Here is a 24,938-nt window from a genome sequence, read left to right on the forward strand (position 1 = left end):
TCTATAAGATGTACAGGGATAAAAGATGGAACAGAGATTGAGGGAATGGCCAGCTATTGACTGGTCCAACTGGAAAAGCTGTTAGGATTTATAGGAAGTGATGTCATCACAACTTGTAAACAGCACATGGTTGTACGTCTGTGGTTCAGGGAGTATCACAGAAGAGGAGGCAGAAAGAGTTTAAGAGCCAGAATACCAACAGGTCAGTTGTGGAAAAAGTCTTGTAAAAATGGCTGCACAAACAACCTACCCCGTGGGAGAGACCCAACAACCTCTGAAACTATGAATGGAATTCTGCTATCTTTGCAGACAGGAATATAGCATAACTGCCATCCAGCATATAGTGGAAACAGATGCAAAGACTCACAGCTAGAACTCAGGGAGACTTGGGGGGATAGTTAGATGAGGGATGAAGGGAGCTGGAGGGGTCAAGGACAACACAAGAAGACCCACATAGGCAACTAATCTGGGCCCATGGAGGCTCACAGAGACTGAACCATCAGGCAGAGAACATGCATGGCTGCCTGGTTCTCAAGTGGGTCCCTAACAATTGGAGCAGGTGCCGTGTCCAACTTGGACTCTGCTCCCTCCATCTGGATCCCGTATCTCAGGAGGGCTGCCTTGTCTCGCCTCAGTGAAAGAGGAGGCACTTAGTACTGATAAAACTTGATGTACCTGAGAGGTGGGATGGGGGGAAATGGGTATTGGGAACATGGGTGGGAGGGTGGGATGGTGGGGCTGGGAGGAGAGAAGGGAGTGGGGTTGCAATTGGGGTGTAAAATAAGCAAATAAATAATGAAGAAAAAGTATTTTTTTTTTTAAAAATGTGGGCTTTCTAAACAGTACTCCAACTGGCTACCACTTCTACCGCAGTCAGTTACTCACGAAAGGAGATACGATAAAACTTTAAGGATGCCATAATCAAAAGATTAAAAGAAATATTATTTAGGGGTGAGGACCTAGTTCAGTAGTTAAAGCGATTTCCTAGAACAAATGTGAGCCTAGGTTTGATCCTAAGCACCAAATAAAACCAGTGTGGCTGTATGTGCTTATAATCCCAGCGCTGTGAAGGTAGAGTCAACAGGATCTGAAACTCAAGGCCATCCTAAGAGGCATGGTGAGTTTGAAGTCAGCCAGGGCTCCATGAGGCTCTACCTCAAAAAGAAAATCATTTTTTAAGACAGTCAACTCAAAGAATGGAAAATGTATTATGAACATACTATGTAATACATATTGATACATATATAGGCTGATCTTGCATTTATTTATTTGTGTATGCATATTCTTGCACATAGACTTGGTGCAGATTAGAAAATTCCTATATAATTATGGGTGTGTTTTATTTTTTGTGTCTTCTAACAGTGCTTCTTGAGAGTACCACTTGTTCGTCCAGGTCTTTCTGCCACGCTCTTACGTATGTGGGCAGTGATTTGCTGGCTAGCACATTTCTCCTTCTTGTATCTCCTCATCTTTCTCACTCCCTCTCCAGTGCAGTCTTCTGCTCTATCCAGGAGATTTAGTCTATTACCCCGTTGTTCCTGAAGTCAACTTAGTTCATGTGAGGTAGCACTTTATTAGAATAACCCAGGGAGTTCTAAAATAACACCAATGTCACAGATTTTCCATCATCACTGGGAAGAAAACTTTTAGGGGCAGAGCCTGGCCACAAGCATTTTGAAGTCTATCCCCAGATAATGCAGACATGGAGTTAAGGTTAAAACCCAGGTAAAAGGAAGTGTTTTCAAGATTTTCACCTTTCTGATAACATGGTTCATGGGTACTTGAGAAGCATGGGAGAATGGGAAAATAGAAGGATCCAGAGGGTCCTAGAAATCTACAAGAAGACCATTATGATGGGTGGATCTGGGCCCAGGGGTCCTGCTCAAACTATGGCACCAGCCAAGGACAATATGTGCAGTAAACTTTGAACCCTTACCCAGATCCAGCCAATGGACAGGACATTCTCCACAGTTGAGTGGAGAGTGGGGTCTGACTTTCACATGAACTCTGGTGCCCCATATTTGACCATGTCCCCTGGATGGGGAGGCCTGGTGACACTCAGAGGAAGAATAGCAGGGTACCAAGAAGAGACTTGATACCCTATGAGCATATACAGGGGGAGGAGGTCCCCCTCAGTCACAGTCATAGGGGAGGGAAGTAAGGGGAAAATGGGAGGGAGGGAGGAATGGGAGGATACAAGGGATGGGATAACCATTGAGATGTAATGTGAACGAATTAATAAAAAAAAGAAAAAGGAAAGAAAAAATTAAAATCAGGAATCACTCGTTACAGTTTGAGATAAAGGCTAAATCTTACACATAGAAACCCATTTGACCGAATTACACTTCTCCTGGATGAAATAAAATCTTATCTTAACCCACTAGAAAGTTTACATTTTGTTTGGCTTAATGGGCTAACAGTGTCCATGATATGTCCAATATCAAAATGAGATTATCAGACTTAACTGCCAGACTAGGAGGTGGAAAAGCCTATGCGGCCTCAAGCATACACAAAGAACTATAGATAGACTAAGGAGAGTGTGAACAGGAAAGGTGGTCTTCCCCAGAGATGGGCACACCAGCTAGTTCTCCAGTATCCAATAGTCAGTCCTGAAAACATATGTCTAGGTAGCATTGCATATACTGAATAGGTTATATTTAGAAAAACATACTTATGTACATATGTATGCAATGATAATTAGATTAAGCTGTAATATCAAAAATGAAAAAGATGATTACCAAGGTTTCAATTCAAATTCTCAGGAAATGATCAGAATTTTCCTGTTTCCTCTGATTCCCATTTTTAAGGCTTGATTTGTGTATGTGTGTGTGATTAAACAATCCTCATTTGAATCATAAATGGGCTGAAATTGTTTTATTTTTCACTAAAGATTACTTTTACATCTATCTTATGAAAATGTGATCGTGTCATATACTAATTAAATAAAGAGCCAGACACTGATGCTCTGCTACCCAGGAGAAGACGGCTTTATGCCAGAAGATCTCAAGGCAGGGCAGAGAGGGCAAAGGTTTGAGACCTCTGTGGAGATGTGGAGCACAGAATTGCCTTGGCACATGAACAAACATTAAAGGTAAAGAAGGTTAAGAAGAAAAAAAAGAAAGTAAAAATTTTTCTTCTTAATACATAACCCACTCTTTCTTTCCTGGACCTCAGCAGCAAGTGTATTTTCTTATTGTGGGGTTTAATGTTCACGCTGTTTGTTTTCTTTCTTTTTTGCAGGGGGGGGGGCGTGTTTGAGACAGGGTTTCTCTGTGTAGCCTTGGCTGTCCTGGACTTGCTTTGTAGACCAGGCTGGCATGCTGTTTCTTATAGCTGGTATTTGGATGTTTGTCCTAAAATTCTGTCCTAGATGTCACACAGACCTTTCAATTATGGTACCATCTGATGAAAAAAAAAAAAAAAGGACTACATGGTATTTTGTGACTTGGAAAATAATCCCAAATTTCATCTGAGTAGCTACATAAGACAGAACTGCATGTGGGCTGGCAGCACTCTGCTAGTGCTCTGTCACTCATCTCCATCACTGATCCCTCAAACATAGCTGATTAACCAACCAACTGGCGAGATCCTTCCATGGGCAGGTAGACAATGAGAGGACAGAAGATGTTGCTGGCCTAGTTGCTGACTAGGAGACCCCTGGATCTGTATACCGAAAAATCCTCAGAAGAAGTTTTGAGGTGGCCCCTTAAGTGCCACTTTTGTAAGTAATAGTTGGTTTTCAGTCCTCAGCAGCACTCCCCTAGTGCTTGCCTATACTGTGGTTCTCGGTCTACAGGTGCAACACTGCCTAACATAGACCAGCTGTGGTGAGAGCAAGAACAGGGTCTCAAAAAGAAATGAGCTTTGTCTTTTAGAGAGAAAGGTAGGAGGTGAGCAGCCATGTTTCAGTACGATCTTATATTCTGAGTGATGTTTGTGGTATTGAGTTGCTTTCAAGTCTCCTTGCTTGGAGAGCATGGGTCGAGACATGGAAGTCTGAGTGCTGTCCAGGAGCCTCTTTGTTTAAGAGTAAAAACTGTGTTCCATCTTTAACATTCCCTATAGCGATAGCTTAGAATTAAGTTTACTGTGCTCTAGGGGATGTTCTAGATGCCAAAAGAAAGTACGGAGGGTTCGACCACTTCACAAGTCAGAGTTAATAGACTAAGTCTCTTGTCCCAGTAGCTGATGTAAAACATGGAAACACTCTAGGTTTAGGTTTCATACACCTTTAAGGAAGTGCTGGAATTTAACCTGCTTCTCTCCCTTCAGCTGCAGAGAATCCACGTTCTGACTGATTGGGAGAAAACTATGTGTGGCTTATGGTATTCAGTGTTGAATTTTGCTTCAAGGTCAGCCGAGGGGGCAGTCAGCCGGGCTTAGCATGTGATCATAGGAGGCAGGGTGGAGCAGGGGTCTCCTCCGAAGGGGTCCGCACATTCCTGACTTCTGAAAAGTCAAATCTGGTCCTCAAATATAAGTGACTCAATCCTAGGTTAGGCTTTTGCTCTCAAGAAAGGGGTCTATGTGAGTCTTGTTTCTGGCTTCGGATGTGTTGGCTTTCCAGAAAGGAATCATTTTCATTTTATTGATAACCAGGCGAGGATTTATACTGTTTGTGTGGGTGATTACTAAAAGTAAAATAGCAACCACAAGTTTTGAGCCTGTCATCAATGTTGTCAAAAGCATTTGCTGTGACAGATGACAAAATCCACCTAGGTATCTATCGGGCAGAATAATATAAAGCACATTTTTCCCTGTTCTATATAAGCATGCACTTTTTTGCAAATATCTTACCTCTTTGAAATACTCATTTGCCAAGAAAACCACCAGAGAATAGATGTCCACTTGAGTAAAATTCCCTTTCATTTCATAAAATACTATTTGTAAAATTAATTGGTTTCATATAGTCTTTAAGGTGATGTGCAATACAGACTCAAAGCATATGAATGTTTTAAAAGCATAGTGCAGTCAGATTGTTTTTAAGAACGTATTTACAGGATATCAGACTCCTTTTTACATTGATATCATATAATTAAAATTTAAATTAACCAATTATTAATTTATTTATTTGATACAGGACCTCCCTGTGTAGTCCTGGCTGGCTGCCCTGAAACTTGACATATAGACCAAAACTGCATTGAACTAACAGAGATCTACCTGCCTTCGATTCCCAATGCTAAGATTATGGCATGTGCCACCATGACAGTTTTCATAACTATTATGGCACAAAATTCTCTTATATATGGTTCTTTACCTAGTGAGAAATACACAAAGAAGTCAAGTATGGGACGTGAGATGCCCTCATCTGTAAAGACATCTTCCTCTCCATCTTTCAAAAGTGACTTTGTCACACTGCATATACTCACAGGAATTCGTATCTTAATAGCTTACCAAAACGACTAACGCTCTCAATTCCATCAATAATGGCTTTGTAATCCAAATTTTCTTCAATTCCAACCTGTTAAAGAAGAATGGCATTATAAAAATAGGGTCCAGCAATTGACTAACTGCTCAGCAATAAACTCCAATTGTGTAAAAGGCATAGTATGTCCCAAACACTTTTTTTTCCAACAGCAAGGTAAAAACAAAACAAATAAAAATAAGGTAACTTTACATTTTACACTATGAAAGATAAAATGGAAAACGTCATGATTTAAAAAGAGAGTAGTTGTAAACATAATAATTACCTCAAACAAAACGGATAAAGCCCTTAATCTCCCTTTTCCTTTAACTGCCTCCTCAAAACTTGGGAATCGGTCTGCATCAAAGCAGTAGACTTGCATCTGTGAATGTAATCATGACAGTTTTATTAGAAGGATGTCACAAAAGCCAGTGAAGAGATGTAACAGAGAATCTGACCAATTCAGTAAATTCTACTGAAAAATTCTACAGACTATACAGATCTATATCCTCTGTGTTTTCCAAACAATTTCTCATTTCAGGTATTCTTGAGTAAGTTTGCTATCATTTGTATCTTTGGACATAGAAGGAAATACAGAGTATTCCTTAAAATAGCAGGTATTAGCAGGGGAACAGAAGCAGTCATTACAGAACCATTGGATGTAACCATTGAACGTAAAACATTAGCAAAGGCTCTTTTAACCATATTGCTTGAATTCTACAGGCCTGGAGCTCTGTTTCTTGAGCTAACATTTCTTTCTTGATGGCCCATTGTCACAATTTTGGGTATTATCATGGTGTACTTATTGCTCTGCCACCAAGATTCTAAAGGTCTTGTATAAAAAGATGCCAAGTGGCTTAAGCTTCCCATTGTAACTTCTGCTGCGAAGCTAGCCTTTGTGAGTGTCCACTTCATTCTAGATGTCCAGCCACGACAGGCTATACGTCAAGCTTATGATCCTTGCTTGTTGGTTTTAGATTCTGGCAACTTCAGTATCTAACGGTAGAACTCAGGCAAGAGTAGACAGCCTCTGAGGACACTCAAGGACTGTTGGTGGACAGCACCATGTCCATCAGGTGCTGGACAGTGGCAGTGGCTATGATGTGCCACCAATGCCTTCTCAGAGAGGCTATCTCACCTGACCTCTGACAAATAGCTTTGAGAAAGTTGAAACCAGGAGGGATGGGGGAGGTGGTGGTGGCTTTCCCCTTGTTCTAAAGAAGTGCCCCGGAAAGGTGAACACACAAAAAAAGAAAAGCATGGGAAACTGAAATAATTTTCTTTGATGTCAGTAGATCATTGTTCAGGAAGAGGCTGGAGAAGCCGGGAGTGGTCACACCAAGGAGACATAGGAAGTCACCAATGCCCTTTGCAAAACAGTCATAAGGGTGGGCTAGGGTAGGAGTGGTGACAGACTGAAGGAGGTTAAGATTGGACAGACTGGTGTAATCACACTTAATAATCTTTGAAAAAATAATGGTGGTTTGAAGTTGCTTAGTAAAACGTTGATTTGTTTTCAGAAGACTTGTCTTTTTGAGAAGTGGGAAAGAAAGGAAGGAATCAAAAGGGGAATAAAGGAAGAAAGATAGAAAGGACTGAAGGAAGGAAAAAAGGAGTAAAAGAAGGAAGGAAGAGTTCTAGGATGCTCCTTTGAGGTCCTGTTTGCACAAATGCATGGCAAATACGTCTAAAGATTTATTTATTGTTATTTTATGTGCATGAGTGTTATGTCTGCTTGTTTGCCAGTGCGTCACATATAGAAGGCCAGAAAAAGTATTAGCTCCCCTGGAATTAGAGTTACAGGCTTTTGAGCCACCTTGAGGGTGATGCAAATTGAACCACAGTCTTTTGAAAAAACAGTAAAACCTCTTAACCACTAAGTCAACTCCTCAGACTTGATTTTATGTTTAATTATGTACTTAAGTGCATATTTATGTCTATGTGAAAGTGAGTGCAGGTGCGGTCAGAGGCCATTAGGGGGAGTTGGAGTCACTGGAGATAGGGTTACAGGCACTTAATGAATCATCTGGCAGGTGTTGGGAACTAAATTGGGGTCCTTTGCCGGAGCAGCACACAATTCTTAATCCCTCAGCGACCTCTCTAGCCTGGAAAACATTTTGAAAAAGCAGCAGGGAATAGAAAAAACAAGCAAGCAAACAAACAAGCCAACAAACAGCCCTTCTAAAAAAGTATTTTAAAGAAAATATTCAATATTTAGGGCATCCATTCTTTTGTATGTATTTTGATTGCTCAATGCTTTTGTTGTATATAGCTTTTAAAAATGTCATTTAAAAAGTAAGTAATATTGTATGAAAACTTAAATCTTAAAAGTGAGATGCTATATATTTAAATAGTTGATTTTTATTTCTTTGACAACATTTAATAAATATGGCTTTATTCCTGGATAGTTAATAGGTAACCCCTTCTGCTTATAATCCATAATTGCTTATCTACATCTTTGGTTCTTTGACAGAATACACCTGGTTTAGTTTTATTTCTGTTATTAACAATTATTCTGAATTATAAAAGCAATACAGTTCCATTGTATTGGATAATTAAGGATTTTTAAAGAAGAAAATAAACAAAAGAGATTTGCTGTTCAATATTTCATGGTTTCTCTGAATGACTTTAAAGAGTAATAAGTCTATTCCCTCCTTTAATTAACTTCATATAGCTGGTACTAGTGTGTCTCTTTCATAGGACAGAAATGAAAGAATAGGTGAATCAAATAGTTTGTATGACATCGTGTCATTAAGAATAGAGTCTGGGCCAATTAACCCAATTTCTTCTGTGTGATTAGTTTTCATGTTTTACAAGGCTGGAAAAATAATGCTGATTATGCCATTTTATAATAGGATAAAACATTTTGTGGTGAGAAGGGTATGTATCGTGTGTGTGTGTGTGTGTGTGTGTGTGTGTATGTGATGGCATGCCATGGCATGGGTGTAGAAGTGAGAGGAAAGCCTTGGATGGTGAGTCTTGCCTTCCACCTGTTTGAAGCTGGGTCTTTCTATAGCTCGCCATTGCTTATTCCAAGGCAGCTGGCCCAGGAGCTGCTGGGGAGACATGCTCCTGCCTCCCCTTCCACAATGGTACAGAGTGCTGGACTCCCTGGCTGAGCCATCTCCCAGGCCCAATGTAGTGAAACTTTTTGTTTAAGTATATCATTTGAATTTTACAAGCTCTAATATTCCATCATGATATTTTAATCATGTTCTTTATTTCAATATTTAATTTTATAAATAAATCTTTATGCATACATTTTGAGACATATTTATAACCATTGTTTCTACAAACTGAATCATAAAGTGCTGAAAATAAACAAAGTTTTTAATATAAAGCAAACTACTTCCCAGAAAGCTTAGCACTTTCAAGGCACATATGAAAATGTTTATTTATGTGTATTATTTATCATACTTATAAGTCTTTTCTGGCCTTAAACACGAGAATTTTCCTCATTTTTAATTAAAAGGCATAACTGAAAGTATTCTGCCACATTGATGACATCACCCCTTTTATTATTGTATTCATGCATTCCTCATCTGTATTTCGTTATAAGCTAGGAAGTGGTAATGTGGACATAAAAAACGTAGCTTATTAAATTTACAGTCTTGGAGAGAAAGCATGTATTGATCAAGCCATCAAGACATGGCTTATGTTCTAAACTCTGAACTACACAGCAAGTGAAGTTCGAGGAAGCGTCAAGGATGCAGGTGATGAGGCTGGGAGCAGGGGATGAGGCTGGGAGCAGGGGATGAGGCTGGGAGCAGGGGATGAGGCTGGGAGCAGGGGATGAGGCTGGGAGCAGGTGATGAGGCTGGGAGCAGGGGATGAGGCTGGGAGCAGGTGATGAGGCTGGGAGCAGGTGATGAGGCTGGGAGCAGGTGATGAGGCTGGGAGCAGTGGGCTGCGTCCTTACCTCCAGCGGGAACTTCTGTCCTTCTAAACTATGTTCCGAGCCTTCAGAAGACACGTTGCATTTCCCCCAGTGAAAAGTTATTTTGCTTGCCTTGAATACCTTTTCTGAAAACCCTCCACTGAGATGGTAGTCATTAGTGAGATTTATTTCCACTAAACCGAAAAACAGAACAAAACAAGATATTACATCGAAGTTTCTGAAAAACCAAAATTACAATTTTAACTGGATCTCCTTCCAGTTAGGATACATGATAAAACTCAGTTGTCAAATTTAAGCATTTTAGAAGTCATTTGCATTTCAACTTTGCCTTCATATTAACATACTTAAGGCATCTTATTGCCACACAGCAAGGGCACTGAAGACAGGACCACAGACTCACACCACAGGACAGCCAGCTCACTTCATCTATTTGGTCTACCGAGACTGTCTTCCCTCCAAGGCTCGGTTGCCTCAAGGTACTTGATAATGATGGCATGTAGTAAAGGGAGTCTGAGGAGGAGGAGACGGCCAGAAGGAAAGTCTCCCCGAGAGAGCTCTGTCCTTTCATCCATAGCTTATTTCTGCCCCCACCCCCTTTTTGTTCCATCTAATCCCTGCTTTCTGTCTAGACTTCCACAAACTGTCTTAGGCAAACAGTTGGGAAGTCTCATCATATCAGAGGCTTGTGCCCTTCCATATTGGAACCTGGAGAGTGCGCCATTAGGACCCGAAGCTCTCTTCGTGTCCCACAGAAGACTTTACTCTTTGTATTCTTACAAGTAGTCGGAAGGATAATGGTTCTCTTAAGAGCCTCGTGCAAGATTATGCTGTCTCTCAGTCAGATTTAAGTAGTCCTTGTTCTGCCATTCAGAAATCACAATTGACACAGGCGTTGGTGGTTAAACACCACACTGCTTAGCTAGTGATATAAGCTTCCATTGGTTATGATAATAACCATGTCAAGCACAGTGTCAATAATAAAAACAATGGCAGGCAGTCAGCATCTATCATTTACGAGGTGCCTGGTATGATATGAGTTGCTTTTTACCTCTTGGATACTTGGCCTTCACATAACCTCAGGGAACAGAGACCACTGTAATCTCTGCTATGGACAAGGGTCCCAAAAAAGGTAAGGGGCCTCCTCCAAGATTTACACTGCCATTTGAAAGACCACTACTAGACCCAAACACAGAGACTATAAGGGACAAGTACGTAACCATTACACACTAAAAGAAGCAAGGCAGAGATCACATGTTGAAAGCACAGCTTGTAACACAAAAATTGTATTGAATTTTCAAAGTTTGGAACAATTTACTTTTATTATTAGAGTTGTAGTGTAACCTTACCAAAATTTTCTTAGCTATTCATGTAAATAATATTAAATGCTCATTAGTCAGACACTGATAGTGAATAATCCTTACTCTCACAGAATGTGAAGTCTAATTATTACATTTATAAGTTATACTAAATATGAAATATAGAAGAAATCTTTTATTATAAAACTATACTAGTAGATCTGCTATTATAACTTTGAATATTTTTTCTAATTTTTGCAAATATTTGTGCTGATACAATTCCCTGACAAACTGTTTCATGTCAAAACAAAATAGCCAAAGGGGAAACATCACATTTGAAAATTATTATATCTATATATAGTTTACCAGAATTTTCTTAAATGTTGAGGAATTACATTTTGTATGTTTTGAAAAAAAAGATTATCTCACAAAAAGTACTTACTTAAGTACCTCCTTAAGGATAGACTATAATTGTAAATTTCCCAAATAAAAAGACTATTGGTTTGTTTCTTAAATTCAATTATAGTTGATTATCTTGTCATGTTCACATACTGATTACATCAAAGATCAAACTATAATGTCCAAGATAATAGAAATTATGACCAAGTGTCTGACTATGTCCTGAGTTATAAAATTTCACTGGCTGTGATTTCATTATCTTTTTTACATCATCAATTATCAAGAGAACTCTCATCACACAAAGGGAAAACACGACATGATGATGACATCATTTGTTACTTTTTTTTTTTTTACAAAATTTCAAAATGTTGACTAAATGCTGACTCTGTTCCATTTGGTCTAGTCTACCACTGGCATCAGTTCAGTTCCTAGCATATTATTCAAAGGAAATGTGACTTATCTAAAAAATATTCTCAGTCAGAAAAACTGTCGAAGGCAAAAGACAAGGATGTTACCTGTTTTCCCAGTGTTGTGAATGAACGTGTCTTCCAAGGATGCTTTTTCCCAACCCTGAAACTTCAGTTTCTTAAGATTCACATTGACTTGTGTAAGGTCTTCATCAATATTAATAGGAGACTGCTTTGGGCTATTACATATTGGATATTTCTTTCCCCAATTTTTTTGATTTAATGCTCCTAGGGAAATGAAAGAGCAAGGGAATTAGTTTCTTAAATTACTATGTAAAAACTAAAATTTGACATTATCAAATAATATAATACATAAAATGTATTAGAATGGTAGAAAAATTCACATATCTTTAAAATAAGACATACAATAATTATGCCTCGATTAGAGGCTAGATTCTAAATACCTCTCACATCACAAGGAGAGTATGGTGTTAGCCAAAAGATGTGTTTACTCAGAATTTCCTAAAACCTCAGTTATGTAAACGATTGGCTCATCCACACACCTGCCAGGTTCAGGGTTCATCAATAGGTTGTTTTGGTTATTATTGACTTTTCCAAATCTTAAGATTGCCCAGGTGCTAGGTAAGCTGAGCAATCCTGCCCAGCCTCCAGACTGAAGGGTCAGGCACTAGGATGTGGTTCTGATACTTTCAGCAACTTACATGAGGTAGCCCTTTTCAGACCCTCTGTCACTCCTGTCACCAGAGGACTTGGCTTGATTTCCATCTATTCAAGAATTATTTATGAAAACATAATCATGAAGCTAGCCACATTAAACCAAAGCACCCTATTTCTGTGTATAGTGAGTTTCCGTCTCTTCCACAAAATGAACAGGCCTCTGAACCAAAAGTAGCCGACATGGCCTTTGTTTCTCTCCCACCTGGAGACCTACGTCATCACGCACATTCACTGCATCAAAGCTAAGCATGGATGGTTGTAACTTAAAGTTTCATTCAAATGCTTGTGATACTATAAAGTTCAAGGCTTAAACTTTTCTGAGCTTTTCTACCATTATCCTGAGGAAGGAAAAATGGCAGCATAGTTTCGATAGGAATAATTTTGAAAATGAGTTTGGGCACTTAATAGTGATATATATATTTAGTTTATATCCCTGGAATTTTGGGAGAACTCAAACACTTGTGGTCCAGCCCCTACCACACCATATTCTCTTGTGATACGAGAGATGGTGCTGGCTAAGGCCAGTCGAGGTAAGCCGGACTGAAGGAACACCTCTTACTAGTGTGTCGAAGCTAATTTGCAAAACATCCCTGGAAAGAAAGGATCATTAGTCACACCTCAATATTGCCACTGAAGTCGCAGAGAAAGCAGATAATACCTCACTGGGAGACTTCCATCAAAATCAATAGGCGCTGAAAACAAACTCTTAATGCTGGCTATATTCCTAGAGAGCAGTTGAGCACAATGTGTTTTGAATATGTACGGTGATGCACAATTTGTCTTCGAGAAATAGTTTTATTGATTTCAGTAATGATACGTTGATTTCACTTATAAGACACTTTGACATGGGGACAAGAAAACGCTGCTTATTTTACTAGAGAGAGAGGGAGGTGGGAGGGGGGAGAGTGCTGTAGCATGAATTAATAAGGTCCTTTTCATGGCTTACACTTTCAAGCAATAGTACAATAAACTCAGTTTGGAAGAGTCACATGGCTGCAGTTTACAAAGCATAAAGATTTAAATCTCAGACAATGCTGCATGTGACTTAGAAGCTGACTCTGGTTCACTGAATTTCATCATCACTCTGACTTGTAGCGTATCCAAGAGAGAAGGGTTTGGTTTTTTGAGACATGATCTCTATATACATATATACAGCTCTGGCTGTCCTTGAACTCACTATGTTACTGGGTTAAATGTTCCATTCAGGAGGCTCAGTGAAGTTTTTCCTGCCTAGGTCATCGACATCACTTTTCACATCACTGTTTCTGTCACCACTGTTTCTCTGAAGCTTAATTTTGATTGATTCAAGCATTGGAACAGAAGATATATTGCTGTGTCTGTTGTCTGTGTGTCATCAGGGCTGTCAGTGGGTTTCGGAGTCCTTATGCCATGGGCAGAGTCTGCTATAGGGCTTCAGGCATTCAGGAAAAACAACAGGGATTGGTTTTGCTCTATTTTTTGTTTACAGTGTGTTAATGTGGAAACAATTAGGTAATGTGAGCCTCGCACTTTCTAGGCACAAACAACGGAGCTTATCCATGCTGTCTGTCAGATGCACATTCAAGAGCCAGGTGGATTATCTGCCCACACAGTATACTTCTGTTGAATTGGCTACCAAGTAGAATATATATATATATGTGTGTGTGTGTGTGTGTGTGTGTGTGTGTGTGTGTATTGCATATACACACATACATAATGATACATATGTAAAAATATATTGGTATCAGAGGAGATAGGAAAGAAGACCTGTACTGAAGTTCTGATTCAAATATTTTTTTAATTGAAGGCAGAAATGTACTAGGATTTTGATGGTGTCATTGGATTAAGGTGTGGTGTGAATATGCCTTGTTTGGCAGCTCGTGTCAGCTGTAAGATTTTGATCATCCAAAAATTCAAGTGACACCATATGCTGGCAAGGATGTGGAGAAAGAGGAACACTCCTTCATTGCTGGTGGGAATGCAAACTAGTACAACCACTTTGGAAATCTATCTGGCACTATCTCAGAAAACTGGGAATAGGGGTTCCTCAAGACCCAGTTATTCCACTCCTTGGAATATACCCAGAAGATGCTCCAGCATACAACAGGGACATATGCTCAACCATGTTCATAGTGGCCTTATTCATAATAGCCAGTACATGGAAACAGCCTAAGTGTTCCTCAGTAGAAGAATGGATAAAGAAAGTATGGTACACTTACACTATGGAATACTACTCAGCTATTAAAAACAAGAAATTTCTGAAATTTGTAGACAAATGGATTGAACTAGAGATAATCATAATGAGTGAGCTAACCCAGAAGCAGAGAGACTCAAATGGTATATACTCACTTATAACTGGACATTAGCACAAGGGGCATGTCCCATGAAAGTCTTCACTTACCAGGAAAGTGGGATAGAGGTGAGGACATCCTATTGAGACTCTAGGTGAGAAAAATATAGGAGATAGGGAAATAGATGGATCCAGAGGGTCCTAGAAACCTACAAAAAGAACATTATGATGGGTGGATCTGGGCCCAGGGGTTCTGCTTGATCTATGGTACCAACCAAGGACAATACGTGCAGTCATCATCAAACCCTTACCCAGATCTAGCCAAGGGACAGAACATTCTCCACAGTTTAGTAGAGACTGGGAACTGACTTTCACATGAACTCTGGTGCCCCATATTTGGCCATGTCACCTTGATGGGGAGGCCCGACGGCACTTGGAGGGAGGATAGCAGACTACCAAGAATAGACTTGATACCCTAGCATCATATTCAGGGGGAGGAGGTCCCCCTCAGTCACAGTCATAGGGAAGGGGAATGAGGTGAAAGCGGGAGGATGCATGGGATGGGATAGCAAATGAGATTTAATATGAATGATTTCATTTTTCAATTAAAAAAAAAGACCTTGATCATCATCTCTGCGCTATTTACTTTGGTCACAGTACTTTTGTGGAATAAGTGTTCCAGTGACAAAGCAATCCAGTTTCTGTGGCACTTGAGCAGAGGATTCAGGGTGGATGGACTAGACAAAAACAAAAACAAAACAAAAATACACAAAAACAAAAACACAAACACAACAAAAAAAGCGACACCCGAAAGTAACCACTGTACAATTGCTCAACTGTTAACTGTTCCCTTACATTAAGGGCAATGCCGCTCCAGTAGAATCAACAGATGTATTCGAGAGTACAGGGAAATGGGTGTTCTGGCAAATAATGTAGTTATGCTAACACTTGTAAAAGTTTGCTTATTTTCAGAGCAAAAAAAAACAAAACAAACCAAAACAAAACAACAAAACAAAAAACAAAAAACAAACCCAGATAATTATGAAGACAAAGCAGGTAGCCCAGGCAATTCAACATCAAAGACTGCTTCAACTACTGTTTCCTCAAGAAATTGCATGCACATCAACTAAAAAGGGCTAGCCCAAAGGATCAATCCCAAAAAAGACTGGACAAAAACAAATACGACTAGCTTTTCCAGCACTTATCCAATATCTTATTTTTCTAAGGGTACCCTAAAGATGTTTTTCCTCCTAAACAGCAAAAAGCAATTTTGAGAAAATGATGCCTCTATTCCCAATAGGTGGGGTGGCTGTTTTCTATGGGTTATCAATGTTCATTTTTGCCTAGGGGGTTAGTTATAAGTCAATGAAAGTTTCATTTAGGCATTTCTTTCTTCTATCTTTCTTTCTCTTTTATCTTTCTATCCTATCTAGCATTATAGAAAAGGGGGGGGGGTAAGGGAAGGACATAAGGGAGGATATAGATTTATAGGATAAAAAGTAGATTATTGAATCTACTAGTCTCAAATATTTTACATTGGTATTCAAATATTTCATATTGATATTGTAGATTGATGGAAATTTAAAACTATTTTTTCAACTTTTGGTTTATGTGTTGTATATGGTGTGTTGATGGAAACTTAAACTGTATATTGTATGTTGGTCGAAATTTAAAGATCATTTTGTTCAAAGTTTATTTAATGTATTATATATGTACAACTTATTTGAAAAGGTAAAAGGTAACTATTATAACTTGTTCAGGATGGTCGGAGATAGAAAGTGGTAGTTGATCACTTATAAATCTTACTAGATGCTAAATTACTTAATTATAGAATAAGCTTTTTTTTAGTTTCTTGCATATGTTTTTAAAAGAAATAGATAATGGGTAGAATAGATAAGTAGATGGTCTTCAAACACTTCAAAAATCCACAGAAATGACATTTAATAAAAAAAGAGCTTGTATGACAGAGACACATCCATTCCTGGCAGCACCGCCAGTCTAATTAATGTGGGCATCAAGAAACGATAGTGGCAGAATAGTCTGAGGAACTGTGCTTATCTCTACTGCCGATGACAGACTGACCGTCCACTATTCTCAAGCCTGATACTGAGAAATTGGCTGCCCAGCCTTGGAGAGATTAGGTGGGCCAGACCTTCAGGATTCCTGCTTCAGAGCAGTCTGTCAGATGCTTTGGGCTGGCTGGCTGAAGACTGGATGCCCTGATGATGGAGAGCAACTTGTGACTATTCAGACAGTCAGCTTCCTGTCCTGTCAATACTTTTGGATGTTGCTTGCCTGCACTTCCTTCATATTAGATAGTATTTCCTTCTGAGGTCTCTGATGGGGTTAAAGACTAAGATAGCCACAGTATTATTATAAGCTTTAGCAAGCTTTAGCTTAAGAGTTAAAAAAACAAACAAACAAACAAACAAACAAACCAACTTTGGGCACTAGGATAAGACTCAGTAAGACAGGATACATAGTGAAATAATTTCTCCAAGATTGTCAAATACAAATGTACTGGTCCTTGTAGATGTGACTTTTACTGAATAATTCTCATAATTATTTTTATTGCATATAATTTATTATATTTAATAGAAAAGGGGAGATGTAGAAGAGATAAACATGTTGATCCCAAATGTAGGATGGGGAACAGACTTGTGAGAGAGCAGGATGTTTTTCCACTTAAAAGTCAAACTACTTTGTGGGGGAGCTTGAATGTTGCCAGCTGAAAAGGTCCTAGTAGAGACTCTGAGAGGAGATACATATGAGCCCAAAACAAGAGACTTGAGAGAGGACTTGGGATTGTGTTGGCTGTTCATCAACACTTCGGGAGACACTCCTAGAGAGAACTGCTCCAGAGAAGTCTTCAAGGCTTTGGGCTCTGGCTGAGGCTCTGGGCCTCAGCTGCTGTTCCAGGTTCCAGCAGCAACCTTTGTTGAACTGTGGGTTTGCTGAGGTCCTGCTGACTATGCCAGGAGAATCGTTCCTGGGAACTGATGTCCTTAAGGTTTCATTATTGTGTTCTTTAATCTCCTTTTCCTGTTGTTTGGGTTACTCCGGTTATAAGTGAGGTAAGCAGTGTTGGTGAGTTCATAATAAACTATAATTGTTAAGAAAATTGAGCCTACACTCTGACTTTTAGCGTATCCAAGAGAGGTTTTGGTTTTTTGAGGCAGAAGCTCTCTCTCTCTCTCTCTCTCTGAGTGTGTGTGTGTGTGTGTGTGTGTGTGTACAGCTCTGGCTGCCCTGGAACCTACTATGTAGACGAAGCTGGCTGCAAACTCACAGATATCCACCTGTCTATGTCTCCTAAGTGCTGGAATTAAGGTCTTGTTTCACCATCCCCACCCTCCAAATTTGATTTCTGTGCTGAAACTAATTCTTCATACACTTCTCCATTCTCTAAACATACATTTTTTAATAGGTCTCCATTTCCACCTCAGTAAGACATGTTGGCTCTGCCTTCAAAGCATACTTCTAATTGGACTTCCCCTAGTCCCTACCATCACCACACTGGTCCAAGTCGCAGTCATCCTTTCTTACCCAATGCTCCACAAGAAGCCTCCTGAAATCCATCTCTCTGTTGCCTCATGCAGTCAGATTAGCATTTGAATACAATCCCCAGGAAATTCATCTACGTGAATCTCCACACTAGCTTGGAGACCCCTAGTGCTTTTTGACCCCGTCTACACTTACGTTTGGTCCCTTTTACAACTCTGTTGTCCATGTAGCAAGTGCAGTTATGAAACTCCCCTCCAGATTCTCAGTGTGTTTTATGCTTGTCTCAGATAAACCTATGCTGGATGGTGGGCAGTCTCTCTCTTGTGATTCATTTTCTACGGCCAGGGCAATAGCAAGTCACTGCCTGATTTTGGTATAGAAAGCTCCTCAGCAATTGGGGATTTTAATCTGGCTAACCTTGAGAAGTTGGGCAAGGGGACTGTAAGAGGTCACATGACCAGGAACTAAGTGCCAAGGCTAGGAGCTGAGGATGCACCCCCTCCCCCATCCGGAGCAAACAAACTAACAAAACCAGGCACCATAATCTTGTGAGTCTTAAGAAATGAATTCTTCTAACAACTTGAACATACTTGGCAGAAGAAGCCAAGCTTCAAATGAGACACCTTGTTGCCACACTTGGAAGTCCCTGAGCAGAGATCCCAACTAAGCAGCCACTCTTCACAACTCCTGACCTACAGAAACTAGGAACAAATCTATGTTTAAATTACTATCTATGTAACAATTTTCTCTGAAGTCAAAGAAAAACCAATCAAATGCAGTTGTAAGTCATTTTTATTGTTTAGCTTTGTTTTTTTTATTTGATCTTTTTGTTTTTTGTTTTCAAGATAAGATTTCTCTGTGTAGCTCTAGCTGTCACTGGGACAGCCCTGGAACTCACTATGTAGACCAGAATGACCTTGAAATCAGAGATCTGCCTGTGTCTGCCTCCTGAGCGCTGGAATTAAACACATGCACCACCACACCTGGCTCAGTAATACATCTTTGAAAGTCCTAGTACATCTTTAAAAATAATCAATATTTCTCAGGTCACTCCTTCCCTTAAACCCACTGCATGCCTGTATAATATGTGGTCTTGCCCAGGCTATCAGATCTTGAACCACTTATATCTTTTCTGCTTGGTGACTGTGTTATAGGCACAATGGCTGCCATTCTATTCTTGGAGGATCAAAAACACGGCACTTACTCCCATCTCCCGGAGCACTCTCCGACAGCTGCAAGGCCCAGCCAGATACTTTGCCTTCTGGCTTCACTTGGGTCTCTGCTCAAACATGTCTGCCCATAAACACATTCTCCTAGCAGCCTGGCAAAATATTTTTCTGTTTTTGGTCATATTCAATGCCTTCCCTTTATTTGTCTTCTTCTAGCGTACTACGTTTATTTATCTGTTGTTTTCACACCCTAGTATCTACAATAAATAGTACACAATGGGTGTTCAACAAACATTTGCTGAGTCTTACAAGAAATGGTGATAATTTATGCATTTGAGCTCAAGGGAATCAAATATGAAACAGTAAAAAAAATTTTTAATGGTCAATTATAAGAACATTCCTAAAATCAGCTGTAAATTCTGCTTTTCTTATATGACTATAGAGTCTTATATGACTGTAGAGTCATTTCTATGAAGTTCTGCTAAAGGATATCAGAGAAGAATCAAGGCCTGAACTCTATGTTTTCTTAAGTTATAGCAAATTTGGCTGAGAAGCTGGATTGTGTTTTAAATGTATAGAAATTACAGAGTGTGACTCAATCTAACAGCACTTGCTACACTGTGCTTTTTGGAGCAGCACAGGCTCCAGACGACTGCTTAATTTTAGTGATTGGAAGGAAAAAAGAGAGAGGCCAGGGTAAGACTGAAGATTTTATTTTAGGAGAAAAACTAATAAACCAAAAAAGACAAAGCCCAGAAAAAACAAACAAACAAACAAAAAACCAAAAGCAAAAACAAGGAGGCTCCTGATACAGAGGACTCTAAAAGGTAGGTTGTTTAAATGACCAGGAATACAAAACTCAAGAAAAGTTAGCCAATAAATGTCAAAGCATGTACACACACACACACACACACACACACACACACACACACACACACACACACATTAAATACATTTTAGCTTTCTTTAATACTGAAAGATTAAACTACTCTTACACTTAGGCATTAGTAGTCGGAGACCTCAGTTTCTGTGGTGGTTAAAGCTTAGGATAATGCATCTGAGAAAGCAGCTGGATAGTCATTAATTAAACTGAATTTGTCTGAGTTGTGTCTGGCCTAGATGCAGAAGATCATTAGATGATTTGCCCATGTGAAGCCCTTCAGAATTCTGAATGAAAGCTCTAGGCGATGTAGGCAGCTTATTCCTTTATCAAATCTTTCCTCCATTCTTTGACTCACCTGGATTAGTCCTCCTCCCACTGACTTCTTGTGCTCATCTACTGGAGCAGTTAGCTGACAGTGAGTCCCAGCTAACTAGTCTGCCCCATGCACACACTACTGTCACATCAAGTCTAGCAGACAGAAAAAGCAAATTGAGGTTTTGTGCATCAAAGTGTTTGTATAGTACACACTCGCTATTCCAAGTGGAAAGCAATTCTGAACTCTGTAGGGGACACGCAGGAGTTCGAGGTTGTTTGCTTGTCCGTTACATTCCAGAAGGGGATGTGTGGGGGTAAATAAAGCCACATGTGTCTGAAAGGGTGGATGTGATGAGTGAAAGTGAATGAGAATGACAGGAGCGCACTGGTGCTGGCATTAATGGATAGATCTGATTTTGACAGAGGGACCCACACCTCATGCTCCACTGAGCAGTGAGCCTGAGCAAACTCAGGTGCCTGTAAGACTCAGGCATAGCTCAGAGAACCGATCTGGCAAGCCTAGTTTCTTGTCTTGAAACATCAAACATTATAGAAAATGACCAGACTATCAGCTGAAAGCTGATAGAGATCTGATAAAAATCCTCTTTTTTTTTTTTTTTTTTTTTTTGCCTCAAATTACTATTACTTAATTAAATTTTGAATTTTAAAATTTACAACTAACTGGTCATTAAAGAAAGAAATGTTATTTAAAAAAACACAGGTTGTCTTTAATCTTAAATTTTTTTCATGCATTCCAGATCTTAGCACAAGAAAATGTTTGCGTCTTTATATATTAATGTATAACAATGCTACAGAAAGAGAAATTTAAGTGATAGTGAGGTGAAGATTATAGTAATATTGGTAGGACCTAATGTGGAAGAGCTTCACTCAGGAGTTCATGCATTTAAGCCACAGCCTTATAAAGGACTGTGGGATAGCTTTTTTATGTGATCCCAAACACAAAAATTTAAATACTTTATTGGTTCTCTGAGAAATGTATCCAGTATGTTTTGGTCACACTCATCCTCCCTCCCAACTTCCTCCACATCCACCTCCATCTCTCCACCCACCCAACTTTGTGTTCTCTCTTAAAAAGAAATCAAAACAAAACAAAAATCACAATTGAATAGAATTTGTGTTGCCCAAATATTCCCGGGGGTGGGATCTGCCCCGGAGCATGGTAGATATATCAGAGGTGACACCATTAACACAGACAAAGAAGCAATCTGATTCTTCCTCTCCCTGTAGTTCTCAGACGCCAATACTGCCTCGGCCAGGGGCAGGACCTCATGCCTTCCTGACCCGGCCCTCCACGCTGACAGTCTGTCTGGTTTGACCTTACACAGGTCTTGTGCATGTAGTCACAACTGCTGAGTTCTTATGTCCAATGGTCTGAAGATGCCTGAACTTTGAGGGGAGGGGATGATGTAGACATCCCATCTATGGCTGAGCACTCCCTCCTCAGTCTCTTATTTTCTTCTGCATGCTGCACAGCTGTGGGGCATTATGATAATTACCATCTGCAAAAAGCAGCTCCTCCAGTGAAGGCTGAGAGATGCTCTGTTCTATGGGTAGAGCAGTAACTCATTAATAATTGTTTGATGCTATGTCCATTTAACAGAGTTAAAGTATTAGCTTCACTACTAAGGACTGTGACCTTAGCCATGGGATTTTGTCCTTGACAATGGTGCCTATTATGGGTTCCATCTCATGGAGTGGTCCATATGTCCAAACAGAAAGTTGTTTAATCCCATAACATTAATACCACTATTGTACTAGTGGGGAAATAACCAACACTTTAAAGTCATATTTAAATAGCATAACAATATTATCAGTAAAATGACTTAGGTTCACATTTTAAATTATTTTGATATACAAATGAAATAAATACATTTCTATGAAAACATAAGAGAGATGTTAGAACTCCAGCAAAATGGAAAGATGATTTATATAGGACATTTTTTTTTTCAGATGTAGCCCTTAGCCCTGGAGCAAGGGGACCTCTTAAAGAATCACCAGTCTAAAAATCATTAAGCGATGTATGTCACACTAGTAAGTGCCATCGCATATACTGACTTAAACAAAGGAAGATGTTTGAAACAATGCGCACTCCTAAACAAGAATTCACAGGACCGCGGGTGTTCTGGTTTGGTTTTGGCTAGAGAGGCTTTTGAAGAATACAGATCAGCTGTACTCTATCCCAGAGTGAAAGCCTACTTAGCCAGGGCTGCACTCGCCTTCATTGTCTGCTCCAGTGGATGCCCCATCAGGTCAGTAGAAAATCTTTGCAGGGCTGGTTGAAATGTCTAATTGATAGGGGCTTCTGGGTCAGCAGTGATATTTATGTAGAACAGTTCTAGACAAATGTCCCAGTACCAATGTGAATTTAAAGGAAATCATTAGCTGAAGACCAACACAGAGACACAGACTAGGAACGACTTTCTTCTCCTTCTCCTTCTCCTTCTTCTTCTTCTTCATCTCCTCTTCCTTCTCCTCCTCCATTTCAGATTGATGAAAATTTATTGAACGCTGAAAAAAACTGACCTGTCAAGGCCACAGCCTTGTTTCAGGAACTAGACTGTGATGCCCGTGTCTTTCTCTCTTTTAAATTTAAATGTATTATTATTTTTAACTTATTCACTTTACATCCCAATCATAGACCCCCCTTGTCTCCTTATGGTCCCACCCTCCCTCCCTCTTCCCCCATATCCCCCTACTCTAGTCCTCTGAAAGGTGGGGCCCTCCCACCTTTAGGAACTTCTTACAAGCTTACTGCTTAAAATCATACACATTTTTAACTTGGAAAGTGTCTCCAATAATACCTTTTCAAAACTTAGCAATAAAAATACTGTTTGTAATGCAATAAATTTATATTTATAGCAGACAATTGGAGGAAAACACAAGATAAAAGAATATAAAGATATTGAGATAATAAAATGCTCCATTTTATTTATTTATTGCTCTAGCTATTAGTAATCAGAACCGGATAATGTTAGCAAGTGCAGTGAAAACAGTAAACAGAGCAAATAAGATCCATGGTTTTAAGCTACCTCTTGTGTACTGTTGCCTACAATGTCTGTAGCCCAGATCTCCTAATGGATTCAAAATTTATATTTCTGATTGCTGGATAAAATTATTCTATTACATTAATAAGAAAAAGAAACAAGCACTATTTTTTTCTAAAAAAAGCTTTTAGTTATGATAAGAAATATTAAGAATATGAACCCTGAAACAGAATTGTGGACCAAAACAGAAAATCATCTGGAAGGATTTGGAATTATGTGAAAGGGTTCTCTCACCAGGAGGTAAAGAAGGAAGAAAGGTAAATGGTGCCTCCTTAAATGCTACAAACCTGGGTACATGATACATGTCACGGAGAGAGAGTATAAGTAAACAGGAAGGGCCTGAATATGATCTCTTTGAGACCGTGTAGATGTTCCATAGGCAATTAGAAATATGTCTCCTGAAGTCACTGATGGGTAGGTCGGGCCTAATGATAGGGCCTGTGGACCATGCACATAGTAGGTTAAGACCAGACATTTGTCTGAAATATTTTTGTTACATTTGGTAAATGAACAGAGGGCAAATTATGACTGGACATCTGAAACCAACATGAAGAGAAAGAGAAGCACCAAAGGACCTTAAAATTGAGCATCCGATGAGGGAATTGCAAATCTAAGAGAAAATGGTATTAAGAAAGTCACAGAAGGGTAGTCTCTGGTCTCAGTAATGAGGGGCTAACATGATCTAGGTGTTATACACGGACCATAAGGGCCGTGGCGTCAGGACCGAAGAATGATTTTCGGAGGTTATTTCCTAACTCGAAAGTTGATATTCCTGGAATAAAACAATTTCACAACCATGGGCTTGAATTCGCAGAATGAATCAGATGTGACAGAGCGCGAAGGGTTTTCAGCAGCTTGGCATGAAGAACAGAGAGCCAGGTGGTACCTAGAGACAGGGGCAAGTGTAGACAGAGGGCTAGCCCTCGCAACTGTATGCTAGCCCTACCAAGTTTGGAATCTGGAGGCCAGGTCAATGGTCTTGATGGGCAGTCAGAGGTCATGTGGTTGTGGGACTAGTTAGCGATAAGTAGAATGGAGTAGTCATAGGATAAGGCTTGCCGACTGGAGGGTCCGGCTGCTTTGTGTTGGAGCCGTTTGTTGTGGTTTGAATGTGAAACATCTCCCATAGGCTTCTGTGCTTGAACCCTGGTCTCCAGCTGCTGGTGCTGTCGGGAAAGTGTGGGAAGCTGATAGTATGCAGAACTCGGCTGGAAGAAGTGCGTCACTTGGGGGTGGAGTGTGTTACAGTCTGGCCCCACTTCCTCGTTTCTCTTTCTGCTTCCTGTATATGGACGCCTTGTGTTTAGCCAGATTTGGGCTCCTGCCACTACGTCTTCCTTGCCTGTCGCCCTGGTTTCCCTGCTAGAAAGGACTATGTATCCCTGGAACTGTAAGCCAGCACCAACCCCTTCTTCCATAAGTTGCCTTTGTTGTGTACATTATGGCAGCTACAGAGAAGAAACTGATATGTTCCCTAACCCTGGTCTCTAATCAGTTATGGGAAGAAAAAGTAAATTTTCAAAAAGTTATTGAACAATCACAACCAAGGCTTCCTCTGCAAGGCTTCCTTCTAATCATAAGCTGAGAGATTG

General features: G+C 39.8%; 1 protein-coding gene across 1 annotated transcript in view; it reads right to left on the bottom strand.

The window, feature by feature from the left end:
• The window catches only part of Ptprz1 (protein tyrosine phosphatase receptor type Z1), a 183,857-nt gene that overhangs the window by 76,258 nt on the left and 82,661 nt on the right, over positions 1-24,938 (bottom strand). Inside the window, exons 3-6 of the mRNA XM_051151872.1 lie at positions 11,512-11,691; positions 9,324-9,475; positions 5,691-5,786; positions 5,395-5,461 (exon numbers count right to left, since the gene is read on the bottom strand). Coding sequence (XP_051007829.1) covers positions 5,395-5,461; positions 5,691-5,786; positions 9,324-9,475; positions 11,512-11,691 — 495 coding nt within the window. The remainder of the gene's footprint in view (positions 1-5,394; positions 5,462-5,690; positions 5,787-9,323; positions 9,476-11,511; positions 11,692-24,938) is intronic.

Source organism: Acomys russatus, chromosome 10 (assembly GCF_903995435.1).
Source record: "Acomys russatus chromosome 10, mAcoRus1.1, whole genome shotgun sequence".
NCBI classification, from domain to species: Eukaryota; Metazoa; Chordata; class Mammalia; order Rodentia; family Muridae; genus Acomys; species Acomys russatus.